The 21,395-nt window shown below is 42.6% G+C and overlaps 1 protein-coding gene across 1 annotated transcript in view; it reads left to right on the forward strand.

Annotated features, from left to right (window-relative positions):
* Window positions 1-20,660, forward strand: part of dcaf7 (ddb1 and cul4 associated factor 7) — a 41,695-nt gene extending 21,035 nt beyond the window's left edge. The window contains exons 4-6 of the mRNA XM_041173840.1: window positions 9,852-10,061; window positions 15,426-15,543; window positions 18,395-20,660. Of these exons, the coding sequence (XP_041029774.1) occupies window positions 9,852-10,061; window positions 15,426-15,543; window positions 18,395-18,567 (501 nt within the window). The 3' untranslated portion in view covers window positions 18,568-20,660. The remainder of the gene's footprint in view (window positions 1-9,851; window positions 10,062-15,425; window positions 15,544-18,394) is intronic.
* Window positions 20,661-21,395: the final 735 nt, after the last annotated feature.

Genomic DNA, 21,395 nt, shown 5'->3' on the forward strand with positions numbered 1-21,395 from the left:
AATCAGCAGATTGGAAAATAGTGAATGTTACTCTATTCAAGAAAGGGGGGAAGACAGGAAACTACAGGCCTCTTAGCCTAACATCTATCATAAGGAAAATGCTAGAATCTAATCTTAGAGGTTATAGCAGGGCACTTAGAAAATCTTAATGCAATCAGGCAGTCGACATGGTTTTGTGAAAATCAAATCATGTTTGACTAATATATTGGAGTTCTTTGAAGAAGTAACAAACAATATGGATAATGGGGAACCTGTAGATGTGGCATACTTGGATTTCCAAAAGACTTTTGATAAGGTACCACATCAGAGCTTGTGGTGTAGGGAGTAACATGTTAACATAGATAGAGGATTGGTTAGTTAACAGAGAGTAGGGATAAATGGGTCATTTTCGGGTTGGCAAGATGTAATGAGTGGGGTGCTGCAGGGATCAATGCTGCGGCCTTAACAATTTACAATCTAAACCAATGACTTGGGTGAAGGGGTCACATATATGGTTAGGAAATTTGCTGATGTCTCAAAGGTAGGAGATTAAGTTGTGAGGAGAACATGAGTCTGCAAAGGGATATTGATAGGTTAAGTGCATGGGCAAAAATTTGGCAGGAGGAGTAGAATGTGGGCAAATGTGAACTTGTCCACATTTATTCTTTCATGGGGTGTGGGTGTTGCTGGCTAGGCCAGCATTTATTTCCCATCCCTAATTGCCCTTGAGAGGGAAGAATAGAAAAACAGTATATTACTTAAATGGAGAGAGATTGTCGAATTCTGAGGTAGGAATCAGCTACATGAATCTCAAAAAGTTGTAAGTACAACAAGTGATTAGGAAGGTAAATGGAATGTTGTCATTTATTGCAAGGGGACTGGAATATAAAAGTGAGTAAATTTTACTACAGTTATATAGAGTGTTGGTGAGACCACATCTGGAGAAAAGTGTATGTTTTTGGCCTCCTTATTTAAGAAAGGATACGATTGCATTAGCAGTGCAGAGAAAGTTCACTTGACTGATTCCTGGGATGAAGTGGTTATTTTATGAGGAAAGGTCAGACAGGTTGGGCCTTTATCCATTGGAGTTTAGAATAATGAGAGGTGTATTTATCAAAACATATAAGATCCTGAGAAGACTTGACAGGTTGGAGGCTTAAAGGATGTTTCTCCTTGTGGGTGAGACTAGAACTAGGGAGGGACACAGTTTGCAAATAAGGGCCCTCCCATTTAAGATGGAGATTGAGAATTTTTTTTCTGAGGGTTGGTAATCTGTGGAATTCTGTTCCCCAGAGAGCAGTGGAGGATGGGTGATTTTTAAAAGCTGAGTTAGATAGATTCTTGATTGACAAGGGAGTCAAAGTGTATGGGCGGTGGACAGGAAAATATAGACCATAATCAGATCAGCCATGATCTTATCAAATGGCAGAGCAAGCTTGGGGCTGAATGACCTACCCCTCCTGATTTGTATGCATTGAAATTGTGGATTAAGTGTGGAGTTTTGTATCACTGAAACATTCCCCATTCACACCAGGCACTCTGCTGCCCCCCTGATGAGGCTGCTAATTAATTGCTGAAGTAAAAACAGTTCTACGCTAGTCACATTAAGAATTATATTTAAACTATTTCAGATTTGATGCATTTTGGGCCCTTCAGTAAAGCAGGCAGTTGAGACTGCATTTTAACCCAGATCCTAGAGGTGAAAGGCAAGTGTATATTTTTGCACAGCTGACAGGTCATTGTTTGCAATATCAGCTGAGATGGGAAAGGGGGGATGGGTGGTTGGAAAAGCTTTCGAATGCAGAATAACCCTTTACAAAACTAACAGTGAGGCAAGGTTGTGCGACCAAGCGAGATTGAAAACACTGACCTGAAAAGGTCCTGTCACAGTTCTGCTGAGAAGCATCGCAGTGCCTGGGGATTTCTGTTAAATTTTAAAAAAGACTTGCAAGTGTTTCTGAGCAGATAATAATAATGGAAATTGTCAGAAAAGGAAGCTGGAGTTTCAAAGCTTGAGCAATTCTCTTGACTCAAACTTTAGTGTCCAGGGTGGAGGAGGTAAAGCTGTTCTCGGTGCTTTTAAGCTAGTCAGATTTCACTACTTTAGTTGATTATAACTTCTTCGCTGTGATTTTGCCTGTCTCTAGTATATTGACTTAAATGACCATTATTTAAGGATGTGTTGACAATGTGAATGGGCTAATTTACGAGTTGGGCCTCATAGCTGATTTCGATACTGTCCCTGTCTAGCTCTTGGACATGTACACGCACACGATTACACATGCAGGAGTAGGCCATTCAGCCCCTTGAGCCTGCTCTGCCATTCAATTAGATCATGGCTGATCTACCTAAATGCCATTTTGCCTGCACATTCCCCTTATCCCTTGATGTCTTTACTATGTAGAAATCTATCAATCTCTGCCTTCCACATACTCGATGACTGAGCCTCCACAGGTCTCTGGGGTAGAGGATTCCACAGATTTACCACTTGCTGAATGAAGAAATTTCTCCTCATCTCAGTCCTACCTCTTATTCTGAGACTATGTCCCTGGTTCTAGACTCCCCTAGCTAGGAGAAACATCTTTCCTGCATCTATCTTATGAGCCCTGTAAGAATTTTGTATGCTTCAATGAACTTGCTTCTTCTGAACTCTAGAGAATACGGGCCCAGTCTCCTCAATCTTTCCTTATAGGACAGTCCTGCCATCCAGGAATCAGTCTGGTGAACTTTCATCGCACATCCTCTATGGCAAGTATATCCTCCTTTATGTAAGGAGACTAAAACTCTACGGAGTACTCCAGGTGTGGCCTCCAAGGCTGTATACAATTTCAGCAAGACATTTTTACTCCTGTATTCAAATCCCCTTCTAATAAAGGCCAACATAATTAATTGCCTTGCTAATTTTTTGCTGTACCTGCATGTTAGCTTGCAGTGACTCATGAACAAGGACACCTAGGTCCCTTTGGACATCAACATTTCCTAATCTCTCATTTTAAAAAAACTGCATTTCTGTTTTGCTTTCCAAAGTGGATAACTTCACGTTTTTCACATTATATTCCATCTGCCATGTTCTTTCCCAATCATTTAGCCTGTCTAATTCCCTTTGAGGCCTCTTTGCATGCCCCTCACAATTAACAATCCTACTTAATTTTGTCATTCGCAAACTTAAATATATTACATTTGGTCTCCACATCCAAATCATTGATGTAATTTGTGAATAGATAGCACCCACAGTACCCATTGGTCACAGCCTGCCAACCTGAGAATCACCTGTTTATTCCTACTCTGTTTTCTGTCTGTTAACCAGTTCTCAATCCATGCCAGTATATTACCCCTAGTCCCATGTGCTCTAATTTTGTTTGCTAATCTCTTGTGTGGGTCCTTATCGAAAGCCTTCTGAAAATCTAAATACACCATACGCTTGATTATTGTTAGAAAAAAAGAGACATGCTGTTGCAGCTTTTCACCTTGAGAACCTGTCCTGATGAGTATAGGAATATCAAATCTCAAGGGGAACAATAATTTATACTGCATGAGAAGAGGGTGCTGATTGTTTGGCAAGTGTACTCTGATTGGTAGAGACATTGCCAGGACGAATGCATCAGGGTACAGTTACTGACAAGTTTCTGTTTAAATTCAAACCAGGCAGGTTGATTCTAGTCAAGACATTGCCATGGGAAATTACTCAGGGAATGGCTGGCCCCCAACTTTTATTTAGTTGAGAAAGGCACAATGTGTGTATATGTTCTTTCTGTTTGCAATGCCCTGTGTGTGAATATATGTAGCCTTGAGCAAGTAAGTGAGCCACACTGCAAGCCCGACTGACCATCTTAAATTGGTTGTTGGTGTAATTCTTAGCACAGTCAGGATCCTTTGGCAAGTTTCTCCAATCGTGGCATCGTACGTAATGTTGGACACTATGTTCTGAAGTTTTCAAGCCGGTTGAGTACAGTCAGTACCTTGCCTGTTGTGAACAGCCAAAGGGACAGATATGATCCACCAGTCGTTGGATGTACGACCTACATACCTGGCATCACACTGGCACTGAAATTCATATACCACATTATTCATTTGTGTGGTAGCCAGTGTCGTTTTGGCTTGATGGCACCATTATGTTAGTGGAGAATATCACTTGTGTTGCTACTGCATAGTAGCAGCGTGAAACAGTTAGCTTCACCTGTTGCACATCCACTGGTTCCCCCTTATCTATTCTCCGGATTACATGCTTATAAAATACTCCAGGTTTGTCAAACATGATTTCCCTTTCGTAAATCCATGTTGATCCTACCAAATCCTACCATTATTTTCTAAGTGTTCAACTATCACATCCCTTATAATAGATTCCAGAAATTTCCATCCTACTGATGCCAGGTTAACAGGTCCCTGTTGTCTCTCTCCCTCCTTTCTTAAACAGTTACATTTGCTTCCAACCTACAGGAACCATTCCAGAATCTAGAATTTTGAAAGATGACCACCAATGCATCCCCTATCTCTACAGCCGCCTCTTTAAACACTGTGTTATATAGATCATCAGGCCCAGGGAATTTATAAACTTTCAGCCCCATTAGTTTTTCAAATACTATTACTTTGCGAATAATTTCTTTCAGTTCCTCATTCTTGCTAGCCCCTTGGTTCTCTTATATTCCTGGAAGGTTTTGTATCTTCCTCCGTGAAGACAGGCACAAAGCGTTTGCTTGGTTTCCCTGCTGTTTCCTTTTTTCCCCATTATGAATTCTCCTGTCTCTGCCTCTGACGGGTAGCCATTTGTCTTTGCCAATCTTTTCCTTTTTATATAACTATGGAAGCTTTTACAGTTTGTTTTTATGTTTCTTGCTAGTTTATTCTCATTCTATATTCTCTTTCTTGGTCCTCCTTTGCTGAATTCTTACTATTACTTTTTTTTGGCAACTTTATAAGCCTCTTCCTTTGACCTAACACAATCTTTAACTTCTCTTGTTAGCCATTGTTGGATCACTTTTCCTGTTGTCTTTTTGTGTCTCAAAGAAATGTACATTTGTTGTAAACCTTTTTGGAAACCATGTTTTAATTCTTCAAATGCTGGCCATCACCTATCTACTCTGGAAGCTGGAGAAATAGCAGAGGTGTTGAATGAATACTTCGCACCTGTCTTTACAAAGGAAGAACTTGCTGCCCAGGCAGAGGTGAGCGAGGCAGTAACTGGTACACTTGGAGAACTTACAGTCAAAAGGAAGGAAGTGTTGGAAAGGCTATCTTAATGTGGATAAGGTTGGGATGAATGGGATGGGATGCATCCAAGGGTACTGAGGGAAGTGAGAGTGGAAATTGCAGAGGTACTAGTGATAATCTTCCAGTCTTCCTTAGACACAGTGGAGATGCCAGAGGACTGGAGAACTGCGAATGTTACACCCTTATTCAAAAAGCGGTGCAAGAATAAAATTGGCAACTACAGACCAGTCAGCTTGACCTCAATGGTAGGGAAACTTCTGGAAACTAAAGTACAGGATAAAATCAATAACCACTCGGCCATGTGCAGGATAATTAAGGAAAGCAGGCATGCGTTCATCAAGAGAAAATCATGTTTAGCTAACTTGCTGGAATTTTTTGAAGACGTAACAGAGAAGATTGATAAAGGAAGTGCTCTTGATGTGGTGTATATGGATTTTCAAAAAGCATTTGAAACAGTGCCACAGACTTGTGAGCAAAATGCTAGATCATGGAATAAAAAGGAAAGTAGGCACTTGGTTAAGAAATTGGCTGAGTGACAGGAAACAGTAGTGATAAAAGGTTGTTTTTCAGACTGGAGGAAGGTTTGTAGTGGAGTTCCTCAGGGGTCAGTGTTGGGACCCTTGCTCTTCCTGATATATATTAATGACCTAGACTGGTGTGCAGGGCTTGATTTGAAAATTTGCAGATGATACGAAGATTAAAAATGTTGTCAACTGTGAGGGGGATAATCTTGAACTTCAGAAGGACATAGACATGTTGGTGGATTGGGCAGACAAGTGGCAGATGAAGTTGAATGCAGAGAAGTGTGAGGTGGTTCGTTTTGGCAGGAAAGATATGGTGAAACAGTATAAAATAAAGGGAGATCCTCTAAAGGAGGTGCAGAAACAGTGACCTTGGTGTATACTTACATAGATCATTGAAAATGACAGGGCATGTTGCGAGAACAGTTAATAAAGCATGTACTATCTTAGACTTCATTAATAGGGGCATTGAGTACAAGAGTAAGGTCATGTTAAGCTTGTACAAGACACTAGTTCGGCCTCATCTAGAGTACTGCGTCCAGTTCTGGGCACCATACTTGAGGGAGGATGTGAAGATATTGGAGAGAGTGCAGAGGAGATTCACAAGAATGATTCCCGGGATGAAGAACTGTAGCTATGAAGATAGATTGGAGAGGTTGGGACTGTTTTCCTTGGAGAAAAGAAGGCTGATAGAGGTATTCCAATCCTGAGGGGTATGGACAGGATAAGTAGTGATAAGCTGTTCCACTCAAGAGAACATCCAAGAACTAAAGGGTACAGATTCAAAATAATTGGCAAAAGAATTAACTGTGATGTGAGGAAACAGTCACCCAGAGGGTGGTTGGGGTTTGGAACCAACTTCCTGAAAAGGTGGTGGAGGCAGGTTTGATCGAGGTATTCAAAAGGGAATTGGATTGCTCCCTGAAGAGAGAGAATGTGCCAGGTTACAGGGATAAAGCAGGAGAGTGGGGCTAGGTTGAATGCACTTTCAGAGAGCTAATGCTGAGTCGATGGGCTGAATGGCCTCCTGCACTGTAAAGATTCTGTGTCATACCTTTTAATGTAGTTTCCCAATCTATCACAACCAGCTTGTCCCTCATACTTAGTTTCCTTTGTTTAGATTTAAGACCTTAGTTTAGGATTGAACTACATCACTTACAAACTTAATGTGAAGTTCCATCATGTTATGATAAATAGAAGCATACATAGAAAATAGGAGCAGGAGTAGGCCATTCGGCCATTCATTATGATCATGGCTGATCATCCAACTCAACAGCCTGCTCCCGCATTCTCCCCATATCCTTTGGTCCCTTTTGCTCCAAGAACTATATCCAACTCCTTCTTGAAAACATACAATGTTTTGGCCTCAACTAATTTCTATGGTAGCGAATTCTATAGGCTCACCACTCTCTGGGTGAAGAAATTTCTCCTCATCTCAGCTCTAAGTGGCCTACCCCTTTTCTTCAGACTGTAACCCTTGGTTCTAGACTCCCCCACCATCGGGAACGTTCTTCCTGCATCTACCCTGTCTAGTGCTGTTAGAATTTTATAGGTTTCTCTGAAATCCCCCCTCATTCTTCTGAACTCCAGCGAATATAATCCTAAATGACTCATCTCTCCTCATATGTCAATCCTGCCATCCCAGGAATCAGTCTGGTAAACCTTTGCTGCAATCCCTCTATAGAAGAACATCCTTCCTCAAATAAAGAAACTAAAATGGCACACAATATTCCAGGTGTGGTCTCACCAAGGCCCTGTATAATTGCAGCAAGACATCCCTGCTCCTGTACTCGAATCCTCTGGCTATGAAGGTCAACATACCATTTGCCTTCTTTACTGCCTGCTGCACCTGCACGATCATTATTCCCTAAAGGCTCCTTAACGAGTTTATTGATTAACCCTCCCTTCTTGCCAAATACTAGATCTAAAATAACCAAATTCCTAGTTAGTTTCTCAACAAGTTTCTAGAAAATCATCTTGTATACATTCTAGGAATTCTACCTTCATAGAATTAATGCTATATTTTTTATGCCCTCTATGTAGATTGATGCGACCCATAATTACTTATTACATGCACCTTTGATTTCCATGCCCTACATTACCACTTCTCTTTGGCAGCCTATAAATAGCTCCGATCTATGTTTGGCCCTCGCTCCATCCAAAGTGATTCTACATCTTGATCTTCTAATCTAAGATCCGATCTCACTAATGTAATGATCTCATCCTTTATTAACAGCAATATCCCACCTCTTTTTCCTTTTTGCCTGCCCTTCCTAAATGTTGAATACCTTTAAACATTTAGTTCCCAGCCTTGGTCACCTTGCAGTCGTGTCTCTGTAATGGCAATTTGATCATACTTGTTTATTTCTATTTGTGCTGTCAATTCATCTACCTTGTTGTGAATGCTGTGTGCACTCCTTTAATTTTGCCTTTTTAACATTTTTCAGTATTTTGACCCTATCTGATGCTGGCCTTTGGTTCCGCTGCCTTCCATTTGCTTGCTACTTTTCTTCCTACCATTACCAGCTTTATTTCTCTTATCTGAATTCCTTCTCTGGTTGCCAACCCGCTGCCAAGCTAGATTAACCTGCCCAACAGCACAAGCAAATCTCCTGGTGAGAATATTGGGTCTGGTCCTGCTAAAGTGTGACCTGTCCACCTTGTGCAGGTCCCACCTGCCCCAGAACAGATCCTAGTGCCGCAAATCTAAGGCCCTCCTTCCTGCACGATCTCTCCAACACATTCATTTGCTCTATCTTCCAATTTCTGTGCTCATTAGCAAGTGGCACTGGGAATAATCCTGAGATTACTATCTTTTGAACTCCTTTTTAACCTCTTTCCTAGCTCTCTCAAATCTGCTTTCAGGACCTCATCCTTCTTTCTACCTATATCGGTGGTTCTGATGTGGACCACAACCTCTGGCTGCTCACCCTACCCCATAAGAGTGTCCTGCAGCCACTCAGTGACATCCTTGACCCTGGCACTGGAGAAGCAAGAAACCATTTTGGAGTCACATCCATGGCCACAGAAATGCCTGCCTGTTCCCCTAACTATTGAATCCCCTACCACAATTGCTCTTCCACTCTTTTTCCTCCCCTCCTGTGCAGTTTGGGTCTGGGCTGCACTATCAACATCCTGGGGGTTACCGTTGACCAGAAATTAAACTGGACTAGCTATATAAATACTGTGGCTGCCAGAGCAGGTCAGGAGCTAGGAATCCTGCAGCGAGTAACTCGCTTCCTGACTCTGTAAAGCCTGTCCATACAAGGCATAAGTCAGGAGTCTGATGGAATACTGTCCGCTTGCCTGGATGAATGCAGCTCCAACAAAACTCAAGATGCTTGACGCCATCCAGGACAAAGCAGCCACTTGATTGGGACCCCATCCACTCCCTCCATCACTGCACAGTGGCAGCAGTGTGTACCATCTACAAGATGCACTGCAGGAACTCCCCAAGCCTCCTTAGACAGCACCTTCCAAACCCATGACCACTACCTAGAAGTACAAGGGCAGCAGACACATGGGAACACCACCACCTGGAAGCTCCCCTCCAAGCCACTCACCATCCTGACTTAGAAATATATCGATGTTTCTTCACTGTTGCTGGGTCAAAACCCTGGAACCCCCTCCCTAACAGCACTGAGGGTGTACCTACATCGCATGGACTAAAGTGGTCAAGAAGGTAACTCACCTCCGCCTTCTTGAGGACAATTAGCAGTGGTTAATAAATGCTGGCGTACCCAGCGATGTCCACGCCCTGTGAATGAATGTTTAAAAAAACTCTGAAGAACTATCACCCTCGCCATCCAAAACGGAAAATCAGTTAATGAGCAAGATGCTTGCACCCTTCTCTTGCATATTTTGAGCAAGATTTGGTAGTCAGTGGGTAAGTGGGGGAGTTGTTGGTGGTGAGACCTCTCGTTGCTTTCCCCCATTTTCAGATGCCAAGGCCAACTCTAGTATCCTTACTGCAGCCAGCTGCGATTGGCTAACGCCCGAGATTAAGCAGTACCTTTCCAAGCTTGTGTGTTTTTAAAAAAATGTATTTTTCTAATTTATAAAAGAAATTTTTTTTTCTTTCCTGAAAGAGCTGATGATGAATCAGTCAAATTGTTTGAACTAGCTGTTCTCTCTCGTCCGCAGGTGTACGACATTGCATTCAGCAGAGCAGGAGGTGGCAGGGACATGTTTGCCTCTGTGGGTGCAGATGGTTCAGTGCGTATGTTTGATCTTCGACACCTGGAGCACAGCACCATCATCTACGAAGACCCCCAACACCATCCATTGCTTCGCTTGTGCTGGAATAAGCAAGATCCCAATTACCTGGCTACAATGGCAATGGATGGAATGGAGGTGAGCAGAAATAAACTAGGCCTGGACATAAATAATGCAATAATACATGCAACATTTCCTCACTGGCCTAGAAGATAATTGCATGCCTCTGTAGAGCTGAGTTCTGCTGACTGAGGCAGTCCCAGATTCAATCCTAATTTGTTATTATTTAGCAGTTCTCAGTCTGTGCCTTAGTGACCCTAGGATGAGGAGTGGAAAAATACATGTATACAGTGAAACCAACTGGAAGTTCCTGGTGAAGTCCAACTCGGGTTTATCTTTAACATGACTAATAATTGAATAGCCACATGAAACCTTATACATAAAGACTGGGCATTTAGGCAAGCCAGCCAGAGATAACTTGCAATCAGTGAACTTTACCTCAACATAAGTATGATGCCCAGTAACATAGATCACAGGCATAGTTTGCACATGGGGCGATTTCATTTAGGCTGGTGGTACTTTGGAGCAGTGAAGAAGTGGACTAGGACGTTGCATGTTTTTGAAGTACAGACAAGGCAGTACTTTGCATAAACCCCATTCCTTTTTTCATTAGCTTACTGTCAAACTTATTTTGTTTCTACTTTAGCCCCTTAGTTCCAGGATAGTTGCATGGTGATAGAATGGTTGTATTGCTATATGTTCATTATTTCAGGGCCTGGTCAGTGAAAAGGCACTTTGGGCGTGATCAAATTCTGTTTGATTTCTGTTCACTCCAATCTTTTATCTAGGCTACAGCCAGGTCACATTGCGAAAACTGTTCCACTCAGTTTCTGTTGCACCAAATCAGTGATGCATCTGGTAGAATTGGGTATGCTCAGTTGCCCAGAAATGGTGGATGTGATTGCAGTAATTACATATATGCCATTCTGTGCACAAGCAACTGATGCAAAACTGCATTGCAACTTTCCCCATTGTGTTGGGAAGATCCATACAGCTTGACAATGGCAAAGTAAGGTGAACATAATCCACTTTTAGCAAGAATCGCATTGCTGGGAGAGCACTATAGACCCCCAAACAGCCAGAGAGAAATAGAAGAGCAGATATTTAGGCAAATTTCAGAGAAGTGTAAAAATAATAGGGTAGTAATAGTGGGACTTTCAACTTCCCCAGCATTAACTGGGTTAGTCATAGTAAGATAGGTTTAGAGGGAGCAGAATTCTTAAAATGCATCCAGGAGAGCATTTTAAGCCAGTATGTAGAAAGCCCTACAAGAGAGTGGGGGTGGTCCTGGACTTTATTTTAGGGAATGAAGCCAGGCAAGTGGTAGAGGTATCAGTGGGTGAGCATTTTGCAGATAGTGATCATAACTCCATTAGATTCAAGGTTGTTATAGGAAAGGAGAAGGATGGACCAGAAATCAAAGTTCTTAATTGGCAGAAGGCCGATTTTAATAAGGTCAGATATTATTTGGCCAGAGCGGACTGGGAGCAGCTACTTTTAGGTAAATCTGCGTCAGAGCAGTGGGACTCATTCAAGAAGGAAATAGGGAGATTACAGGGCCAGCTTATTCCAATAAAGATAAAGGGTGGGACCGATAAATTCAGGGAACCCTGGATGTTCAGGGATATATAGGATTGGATAAGGAGAAAAGGGGAGGCTTATGGCAGATACAGAGGGCTCAAAACGGCGGAAGCCCTAGAGGAGTATAGAATGTGTAGGGGGGAACTTAAAAAGGAAATTAGGAGAGCAAAAGAGGGGCATGAAAAAACATCGGCATGTAAAATAAAGGAAAATCCAAAGTTACTTTATAAGGACATGAAGAGTAAGAGAGAGGATAACTAGGGAAAGAGTAGGGCCCATTAAGGACCATAGTGGTAATCTGTGTGTGGAGCCGGAAGATGTAGGTAGGGTTCTAAATGAATACATTGGTGTTGGTGTTTGCAAGTGAGAGTGATGACATGGGTATGGAAATCAGGTAGAAGGACTGTGATATAATGAAAGAAATTAGCATGGAAAGGGAGGAGGTTCTAAGTGATCTGGTAGACTTAAAAGCAGATAAATCTCCAGGCCCGGATGAAATGTATCTCAGGCTGTTGAGTGAGGCAAGGGAGGAGATAGCGGGGCGTTGGCAATAATTTTCAATACCTCTTTGGCCGCAGGAGAGGTGCCAGAGGACTGGAGGACAGCCAATGTGGTACCGTTATTCAAGAAGAGAGGAAGGGATAAACCTGGGAACTACAGGCCAGTCAGTCTCACCTCAGTGGTGGGAAAACTATTAGAAGCAATTCTGAGGGACAGAATTAATCTACACTTGGAGAGGCAGGGATTAATCAAGGACAGTCAGCATGGTTTTGTTAAGGGGAGGTCATGTCTGACCAATTTGATTGAATTTTTTGAAGAGGTGACCAGGTGTGTAGATGAGGGCAATGCATTTGACGTAGTCTACTTGGACTTCAGCAAGGCTATTGATATGGTCTCGCATGGGAAACTGATACTGACGGTAAGAACCCATGGGATCCAAGGCAATTTGACAAATTGGATCCAGAATTGGTTGAGTGGCAAGAAGCAGAGGGTGATGCTCGAGGCGTGTTTTTGGTAACTGGAGGCCTGTGTCCAGTGAGGTTCCACCGAGATCGGTGTTGGATCCTTTGCTGTTTGGTATATATAAACGATTTAGACTTGAATATAGGAGGGTTGGTCAGTAAGTTTGCGGATGACACAAAAATTGGTGGGGTGGTAAAAAGTGAGGAGGATAGCCTTGGATTACAGGAGGTTATTGACGGGCTAGTCAGATGGGCTGAACAGTGGCAAATGGAATTTAATCCGGATAAGTGTGAGGTGATGCACTTGGGCAGGACAATCAAGGCACTGGAGTGCACGATGAATGGTAGGATACTGGGAAGTACCAAGGATCAGAGGAACCTTGGTGTGCATGTCTACTGGCCCCTTAAGGTAGCAGGACAGGTAGATAAGGTGGTTAAGAAGGCATATGGGATACTTGCCTTTATTAGCCGAGGCAAAGAACATAAGAGCAGGGAGGTTATACGAACTGTATAAAACGTTGGTTAGGCCACAGTTAGAGTATTGCATGCAGTTCTGGAATCCGCATTATAGGAAGGATGTGATTGCACTAGAGAGAGTGCAGAGGAGATTTACCAAGATGTTGCCTGGGCTGGAGAGTTTTAGTTATGAGGAGAGATTGGATAGACTGGGGTTATTTTCCTTAGAGCAGAGGAGATTGAGGGAGGACATGATTGAGGTATGTAAAATTGAGAGGCATAGATAAGGTAGACAGGAAGGAACTTTTCCCGTTGGTGGAGGGATCAATGACTGGGGGCATAGATTTAAGGTGAGGGGCAGGAGGTTTAGAGGGGATGTGATGAAGAATTTTTTCACCCAGAGGGTACTGGGAATCTGGAGCTCACTGCCTGAAAGGTTGGTAGAGGCAGAAACCCTCATAACCTTTAAGAAGTATTTGGACATGCATTTGCGATGCCATGGCATACAAGGCTATGGACCTAGTGCTGAAAGATGGGCTTAGAATAATTAGGTACTTGTTTGACTGGTGCAGACTTGATGGGCCGAAGGGCCCTTTTCTGTGCTGTAGACCTCTATGACTCTAATAGAATAACAGATTGCATGGCAAGCAGCATCAACAGCAGTGAAAGCATCCCCTGACACTTTTCGTACAGAGGCAGGAAACAAATGAAAAATGAGGTGCTGCTCATTGCCTCTGAAGTTATGAATACCTCGTCATTCTTATAGAGTCATAGAAGCATTACAGCACAGAAGGAGATTATTTTGTCCATTGAGTCCATGCTGGCTTTCTAGAAAATCCAGTAAGTGCCATGCTCCCACCTTGATTCCTGTAACCCTATGAGTTTATTTTTCTCATACCCATCTAATCTTATTTTTGAAATCGTTGATTACCTCCACTTCATCCACCCTGGTAAGGCAGCGCATTCCCGGTCATTACCATTTGTTATGCAAGAAAAAACAAGTTCCTCCACATCCACGATGCATCTCTTGTCTAAAATCTTAAATTTGTGGCCCCTCAAATCTTGTGTGATCAGCCAATGGGAACAGTTTTTTTTTTAATCTACCTTGTCTAAACCTTTTGCAACCTTGTACACCTCTCAAATCTCCCCTTGATCTCCTTTGCTCCAAGGACCACAGCCCCAGCTTCTCCAACCCGACCTTGTAGCTAAAATCTCTTGTAAACATTCTGGTAAATCTCTGCACACTGCAAAAGATGCTCACATTCTTCAAGTGTGGTGACCAGAACTGGACTCAATGCCTCTATTTATGAAGCCCAAGATCCCATATGCTGCTAACTGCTTTCTCCATATATTCTGTCACCTTCAAAGATCTATGCATGTGAACTTCCAAGTCCCTCTGTCTCTGTGTAATCTTTAGTACTATGCCATTAAGTCTAAATTTTGTCTCTCCTTATACTTTCCCAGGGTACCAGGGTCATTTGAGACCCCAGGTGGTGACCGTCCCTGTTCTTTTGTGAGTCACCCATGGTCCAAGTAAGAGCCCCATGCTTGGGGGGGCCATGAGCTGTGGCCAACGTCAAAGCCAGCAAATTTTCATTGGTGATGACAGAAAAGCTTAAACCTCAAAGAGACAATGGCTGCTTACAGGGAAAGCATCCTTCAGGAAGAGGGACATGTGTTTACGTTAGTCCCATTTGAGGAACGTAACAGGAAACCACCTCCTGTATTCATATATTTAAGGTTTTAGTCATGTTGCTCATTGAAATCGAAAAAGGAAGGCCCTTACACGCGAAGAGGAAAGAGCAGGATTGTGAGACGTGAAGAAATTAGCGTAGTATCTGTCCTTGGACAGATCGTTACTACTATCTATTCCTTTTGCCAAAATGCTTCACCTCATGCTTCTTTGTATTAAATTCCATCTGCTGCTTGGCTGCCTGTTGCAGTCGATTGGTATCATCCTTGCTGTTTGCCGCATCTGTAAGTTTGGTATCATGAGCAAATTTTGAAATTGTGCCACGTACACCCAATATAGACAAGAAAAGCAGTGGTCTTAGTACTGACCCCTGGGAACCCCACTGCCTTCTCATCTGAAAAAACAACTGTTTACCATTACTTTGTTTCCTGTCACTCAGTTGACTTGGTATTCATGCCAGCTTTAGATTTTGCCCTCAGTTTTGCTGAAATGTGGCACTTAACCAAATGCTTTTATATTTTAGCTTGACCCTCTGTTACCTCATTAAAAAACCCAATCAAGTTAATTGTATTATAATTGTAAGTAAGCAGGAATTGCGTGGTGGGTGGGGGTATGCTGATATTTTATAATGCATCCAATTTACTTTTTGAATTCCGGTGAGGCATTAATCCTGTCCCATAACTTACTGTTGTTAATTGCTCTTTTCCTTCAGTCTCTGATGATTCAAAACCATGTGCCTCTCCTTTGCAGGTGGTTATTCTTGATGTTCGTGTGCCCTGCACTCCTGTGGCCCGACTAAACAATCACCGAGCATGTGTAAATGGCATTGCTTGGGCTCCACACTCATCCTGCCACATCTGCACTGCAGGTAAGGGCCATACACTTGGCTAATTTGTTCCAGTCCAGAGTGAAAGTTGTCATCCCAGAGCCAGAAGGTTTATTTCCCAGAGATGCAGATCAGACAGAATCTAAAGCAGGATTACCAATCACCTCTGGTAGAATGAATATAACCATGTGACTCCCACAGCAGCAAGTAAATGTTCTGAATGTACAGAACTAGTTTCTTTTTCTAAATTAATTTGAGGATTTTGTGTTGATCAGGGTCAGTATTAGGAATAGAGTTGTTTCCATTTCAGCATCAAGCAATTGAGGTACAATAATATAAAAACAAAATACTGTGGATGCTGAAAATCTGAAATAACAGAATATGCTGGAAAAGCTCAGCAGATCTGGCAGCATCCATGGAGAGAGACACAGTTAATGTTTCCAGTCTATGATCCTTCTTCAGCTTTGAAGATGGACCCATCCCTTAACCTCATTTGCTAGTTTACTTCCTATCCTCATAATTGCCCTTATTTAAGTTTAAAATACTAGTCCTGGACCCACTCTCCTCTCCCTCAAACTGAATGTAAAATTCAATCATATTATGAATGCTGCTACTTAGGGGTGTTTTCTCTGAGGTTGTCAATTAATCCCATCTTGTTGCACAGTACCAGATCTAGTATAGCCTGCTCTCTGGTTGGCTGCAGAATGTGCTGTTCCAAGAAACTATCATGAAAACATTCTATTAATTCCTTATCTAGGCTGCCTTTGCCCAATGGCTTTTTCCAGTCTATCTGTAGATTAAAATCCCCCATGACTATGTCCTTTGACAAGCTCCCATTATACTCTGTCCTATCGTGTACAGTGAAATTCTGCTGTTCGCAGAGGTTACGTTCCCATGATATCTCACAAAGGGGAAACATGTTTTTGAATGGGATTCAGTTAGATCTGTTCCATCCATGGGAGGGCAGTACTGCACACTCCAGCAAAAATTCAGTGCAGTGCCTGCATAGGACAGACAGGGGAGCCTCTAAGCAATACATCAGTGAAGGTTTAAAATTGAATAGAGCCATTATTGTAGCTGTGGGCATTCCATCATGGCTGCCTTCTTCCCGGGAAAAGAAGAGAGAAGGAAACCGCAGATAAGTGAGCATTGCTCACGCGTTGTCTGTAAAGTAAAAAGCACGGATAAGTTAATTCGAGAGCAAGGAAGTCGCAAATGGTGGGACTTTACTGTAACAATTAGGGGGCCTATACACCACTCCTCCATGTGACTTTTTGCTTTTATTGTTTCTCATCTCAACCCAATCTGCTTTTGTATGCTGGTTTCCTGAATTTAGGTCATCCTCTCTAATGTGCTAATACCAACATTAATTAACAAAGCTACCGCTCCATCTTTTCCTAGCTTCCTGTCCTTCCTAAATGCCACATACCCTTCAACATTCAGGTCCCAATCTGTGTTACCCTGCAGCCATGTCTCTGTAATGGCTATGAGATTGTATTTATTTATTTCTAATTGCACTGCCAGTTCATCTATTTTGTTTCAAATGCTATGCGCATTTTTTTTTTTTACAGAGCCTTTAATTTTTTCTCCTTGTATTATTTTGGTAATGTCTAGCCTTATCTGCTGATTTATTCAAATTTGCACTCTGTCCCTTCCTACCACGTTCTGCTAACCATTTCCCATTTTAATGCCTTTCTCTCTTGCCTTGTCTCTACTCTTTTGTTTGCCACATCTTCCCAAATTTGATCCCTTGCTCCTACTCTTTAGCTTAAAACCCTGTCCACTTCCCTAGCTATGCAGCTCGCTGGAACATCAGTCCCAGCACGGTTCAGATGTAGACCTTTTCAATGGTACAGCATCCACTTCTCCCACACCAGACTTTGAGCCACGCGTTCATTTCTCTAATCTTATTTGCTGTATGTCAATTTGCACGTGGTTTAGGTAATAATCCAGAAATTGTTACCTTTTGAGGCTCTGCTTAATTTGGTACCCAGCTTCTCATACTGCCTATGCAGAACCTCCTTCCTTGTTCTACCTATGTCGTAGGTACCTACATGGACCACAACTGAATCCACCCCTTCTCACTCTAAGTTCCTCCCCAGCCCTGAGCAAATGTTCTAAGCCCTGACACAGGGCATGCAACACAGCCAACTGGACTCACTCTTTGCTGCAGAGAACAATTTTAATCTCTCTATACTATTCCCTGCTATCACTACATTCCTTTTTCCTCCCCCCTACTTGAATGGTTTCCTGTACCACTGTGCCATGGTCAATTTCTTGAACTGTTCTCCCTGCTTGTCAGTTTGCATACTAAACTTAATTACGTTGTGGTCACTGTGGTGTTCCTTAACAGGCACACTAGGTTTTTATCTCATCAGTCTAGATTGGATTTGAACCTGTGTTGAAATTTGTTTTTGTTTTTCCTTTTCTTTAGATCTTGGGTTAGGTGTGCTGGAAGTGGTTATTGAATTCCATTCAGTAATTGGGAAGCTCTTGCTTCTTAACAGTTACACAGCATCTAGGAATTCCACTTCAAGGTGGGCTGGGCTGATGTGGCTTCCAGCAGTGGTTTCTCCCTATATGTTTTTGCCTAGCCTCTGCTCGGCATCTCCATGGCTGAAGCCCAGGAACATTCTTGATGGATAGAAATTATGGGCTATCCACTCCATATTTCCACTTAACAGAATAAAGCATATTGTCCCCTTTGTGTTCCTTTTTTAAAATCTGAAGCAGTAACCCTAGGTTGAACTGAACTCTCAGAGCAGGCGATTCACTTTGACCATAAGTACTTTCAATGGGAGGAATGTCTGGCCCTGGGCTCAGTCTGTTAGTTACAATGAGGGCTGATGTCTTGTACTTTTTTGGTCTAAACCAACTGTGTTTTTGTTTAAAGCGGATGACCATCAGGCGCTTATTTGGGACATCCAGCAAATGCCACGTGCCATCGAAGACCCCATCTTGGCCTACACAGCAGAAGGAGAAATCAACAATGTCCAATGGGCATCAACCCAGCCTGACTGGATAGCAATTTGCTACAATAACTGTCTTGAGATCTTACGGGTGTAGTCTGTAGACCTACACTAGTTGAGTGAGGGAGATGGGGCCTGTTGTATGTATGTGCAGTGTGAATGAGTTAAAGTTAAGGATGTTTGTGCTGATTCTCAGTGTTGTGTTATTGTATACAGAGTGCAATTGGCCCTTTCTGGGCCCAGAGTAACTTTTTTTTGGATTCCTGATCCATTTCCCCCACTCCCCCTTTTTAAAAAAATTGCTAAACCAGCTAAGAAGGGATGAAGTTTTTATTCAATCAGTTAGCCCCATCTCTGGTAATGTCCATTCTGTAGTACAGCAGCAATCTCTTTATAAAACGTCACTGTAAGTAAGACTCTCAATTTTACAATTGGGCTAATACCAGCTGGGATAATTCGAAATTCTAGTTTCAGAACAGTTCTGTTCTCTGATCCACTTCAGCCATGTAATTTTACTGTACTCCAATAAGGGACTTGGGTCCCCTGCAACTGTGAGCTATCCTTTGTGCTAGATGTGTGGCAGTTTTTTTCCTTTGATTGAAAAGTGGGAATGTCTTTTTTCAGAAATTAATATTGGGGGAATGCTTTAGCAACTTGAGGCCATAAAATCAGGTTATGGTGAAGTTTACCATCTGGAGTGAAGGTTCTCTGAAGTACCTAGACAGTGAGGGGAATGATGGAGTGATGCAGTCAGCAATGATCAGTGCTTTTTGAGAATGCACCCGACTCCACCCCCACATCAGCAACATCATCCCCATTCAACTGTCTTCATGAGCAAGGTGAATATGCACAGACAGCCTTAACACCAGAATGTCACTCCGAGAGCAAGGGTCTTGTGGAAACGGCCTGCAGAACATGATTATTCTTTGTTCAGTTATTCTGTATTTTTCCAGGTTGCACACCTTTACAGCTCGGCCTCTCGTAATGAGGTGTTGCTCCCATTCCTGGAAACGGGGAGCACCATGAAGTGACAGAATTGGTAGCAGAGTGGACGTTGTGCAATGGCTGTTGCTGACGCTGCTTGCCATTGGGGCCACCTTTTTACTTTGCCTACAAACTGACAAGTTATCTCAGCCAGCCCATCCAAATCTGCAATTGCAGTTTCCGTATCACTGGTGTGTAATAGCCTTCACCCTGCACTCAGCCCTCTGTTGATCTGTTGTGTTTGTCAGCTTCGAATCTATGCTTTGATATAAACAGGGTGAATTTGGAACATTTTTTTCCAGTGTAACTGGATTGTCGAATGCTGTTTTATACTGGTTGTGTGATATAAACTCAGCTATGCTGAAATGGGGGCTTGTGACCTATGAGAGCTGTGCTCACTGCTTTACCCCACCAGCAGTTTTACACTGCCTATTGTGAGGGCGAGGATGGTATGGGGATTGTGCAAATCCTTCGGTATTGATGGTATTCCCTCAAGTGAGGTGGTCAATTAAAAATTAACAAAAGCCATTCCATTATGAAGGTTGTATCTTGAGGCAGTAGGAACTTATTTATGCTTTGTCACTGCAGTTTACTTTATATATCCCTATCCTGTCACTTCCCCACCATCCAACCTATAGAGCAGGTGTGGAGGATGAGCAAACACTATATAATGTTATTTGAGGGAATGGACGGAAAAGACACACTGTGACGAGGTACAATTGAAAAGCAATAAAAATAACAAACCTGCACAGCACAGCTGCAGTTAGGCTCTAGTGGCTGTGTTGGGCTATTTTTGTGTGACCTGTTTGTCCAGTCCCTGTGTTCTGTAATCTAGGCTTGTCACTTTTCCTGTCTGTTGAAGATGGTACAAAACTAACCAGCTCTTTTATTGCTTGGAACACAGATTTGTGAATTCGATGATATCTTCCAGCAGCAGTTTGCAAGGGGAGGTGTCAGGGGAAGAAGGGATGTGGAATGTTTTTCCTTTTAGGATGTTCTATGCAGAGCCTGTGCTCTGCTTTGGGAGTGGAGCTGTATAGGGCTGTGTGTGTTGAAATATACAGTATGCGCCAGAGTTCTCTTTAAAACTGCTTTAGATGTTAAAGGAGAAGATAAGACAAACAAAGTACCTTTATGTTTGCAGCTGGTAATTGCTGGGGATATCACAGACCAACTTGGGAAGAATAAAAACAGAATTACCTGGAAAAACTCAGCAGGTCTGGCAGCATCGGCGGAGAAGAAAAGAGTTGACGTTTCGAGTCCTCATGACCCTTCGACAGAACCGAAGGGTCATGAGGACTCGACACGTCAACTCTTTTCTTCTCCGCCGATGCTGCCAGACCTGCTGAGTTTTTCCAGGTAATTCTGTTTTTGTTTTGGATTTCCAGCATCCGCAGTTTTTTTGTTTTTATCTTTGTGGGGAAGAATGTTCAACTTTAGGTATCTCTCAGCAAATGACAAAAAAGTGAAATTGTCCTGCATAAAACTAAATAAAACCCACTCCCTGTAGGCTTGCTTTCCCGTGTATTCAGTCATCGGAGGGGTGTTAATGAGAAATGGATCACGCTCAATCTTTGTTTATTGATGGACTCCCACAACCTTGTATTTTTAACAGTGTACTAATTCAGGGAAATAATTGGCAAATGTAGGATTTTTGGTGGGAGGGGACATTGTGCGATCAGTAACGGGATTATTGGGGGACGTGTTTGTGAAATATACTGCACACAGCACACCATAGGGAATGAGCCACCAGCCTCTATTTCAGGGCACTCGAGTCAGATTTGAAGCTGGTTGGAATCGAGGTTGCGTTTTCGCAATAGGTGCACAATAGTTGGGATTGTGAATGCCAGGCTTTTAACCACCTCCTGAACTGGTTACTTATGACCAGGGCACGGAATACAACTGTGGAGTTCACTACAGTCAGAATATTAAAGTATTGAT

The sequence above is a fragment of the Carcharodon carcharias genome, chromosome 23, assembly GCF_017639515.1.
Source record: "Carcharodon carcharias isolate sCarCar2 chromosome 23, sCarCar2.pri, whole genome shotgun sequence".
Classification (NCBI taxonomy): domain Eukaryota; kingdom Metazoa; phylum Chordata; class Chondrichthyes; order Lamniformes; family Lamnidae; genus Carcharodon; species Carcharodon carcharias.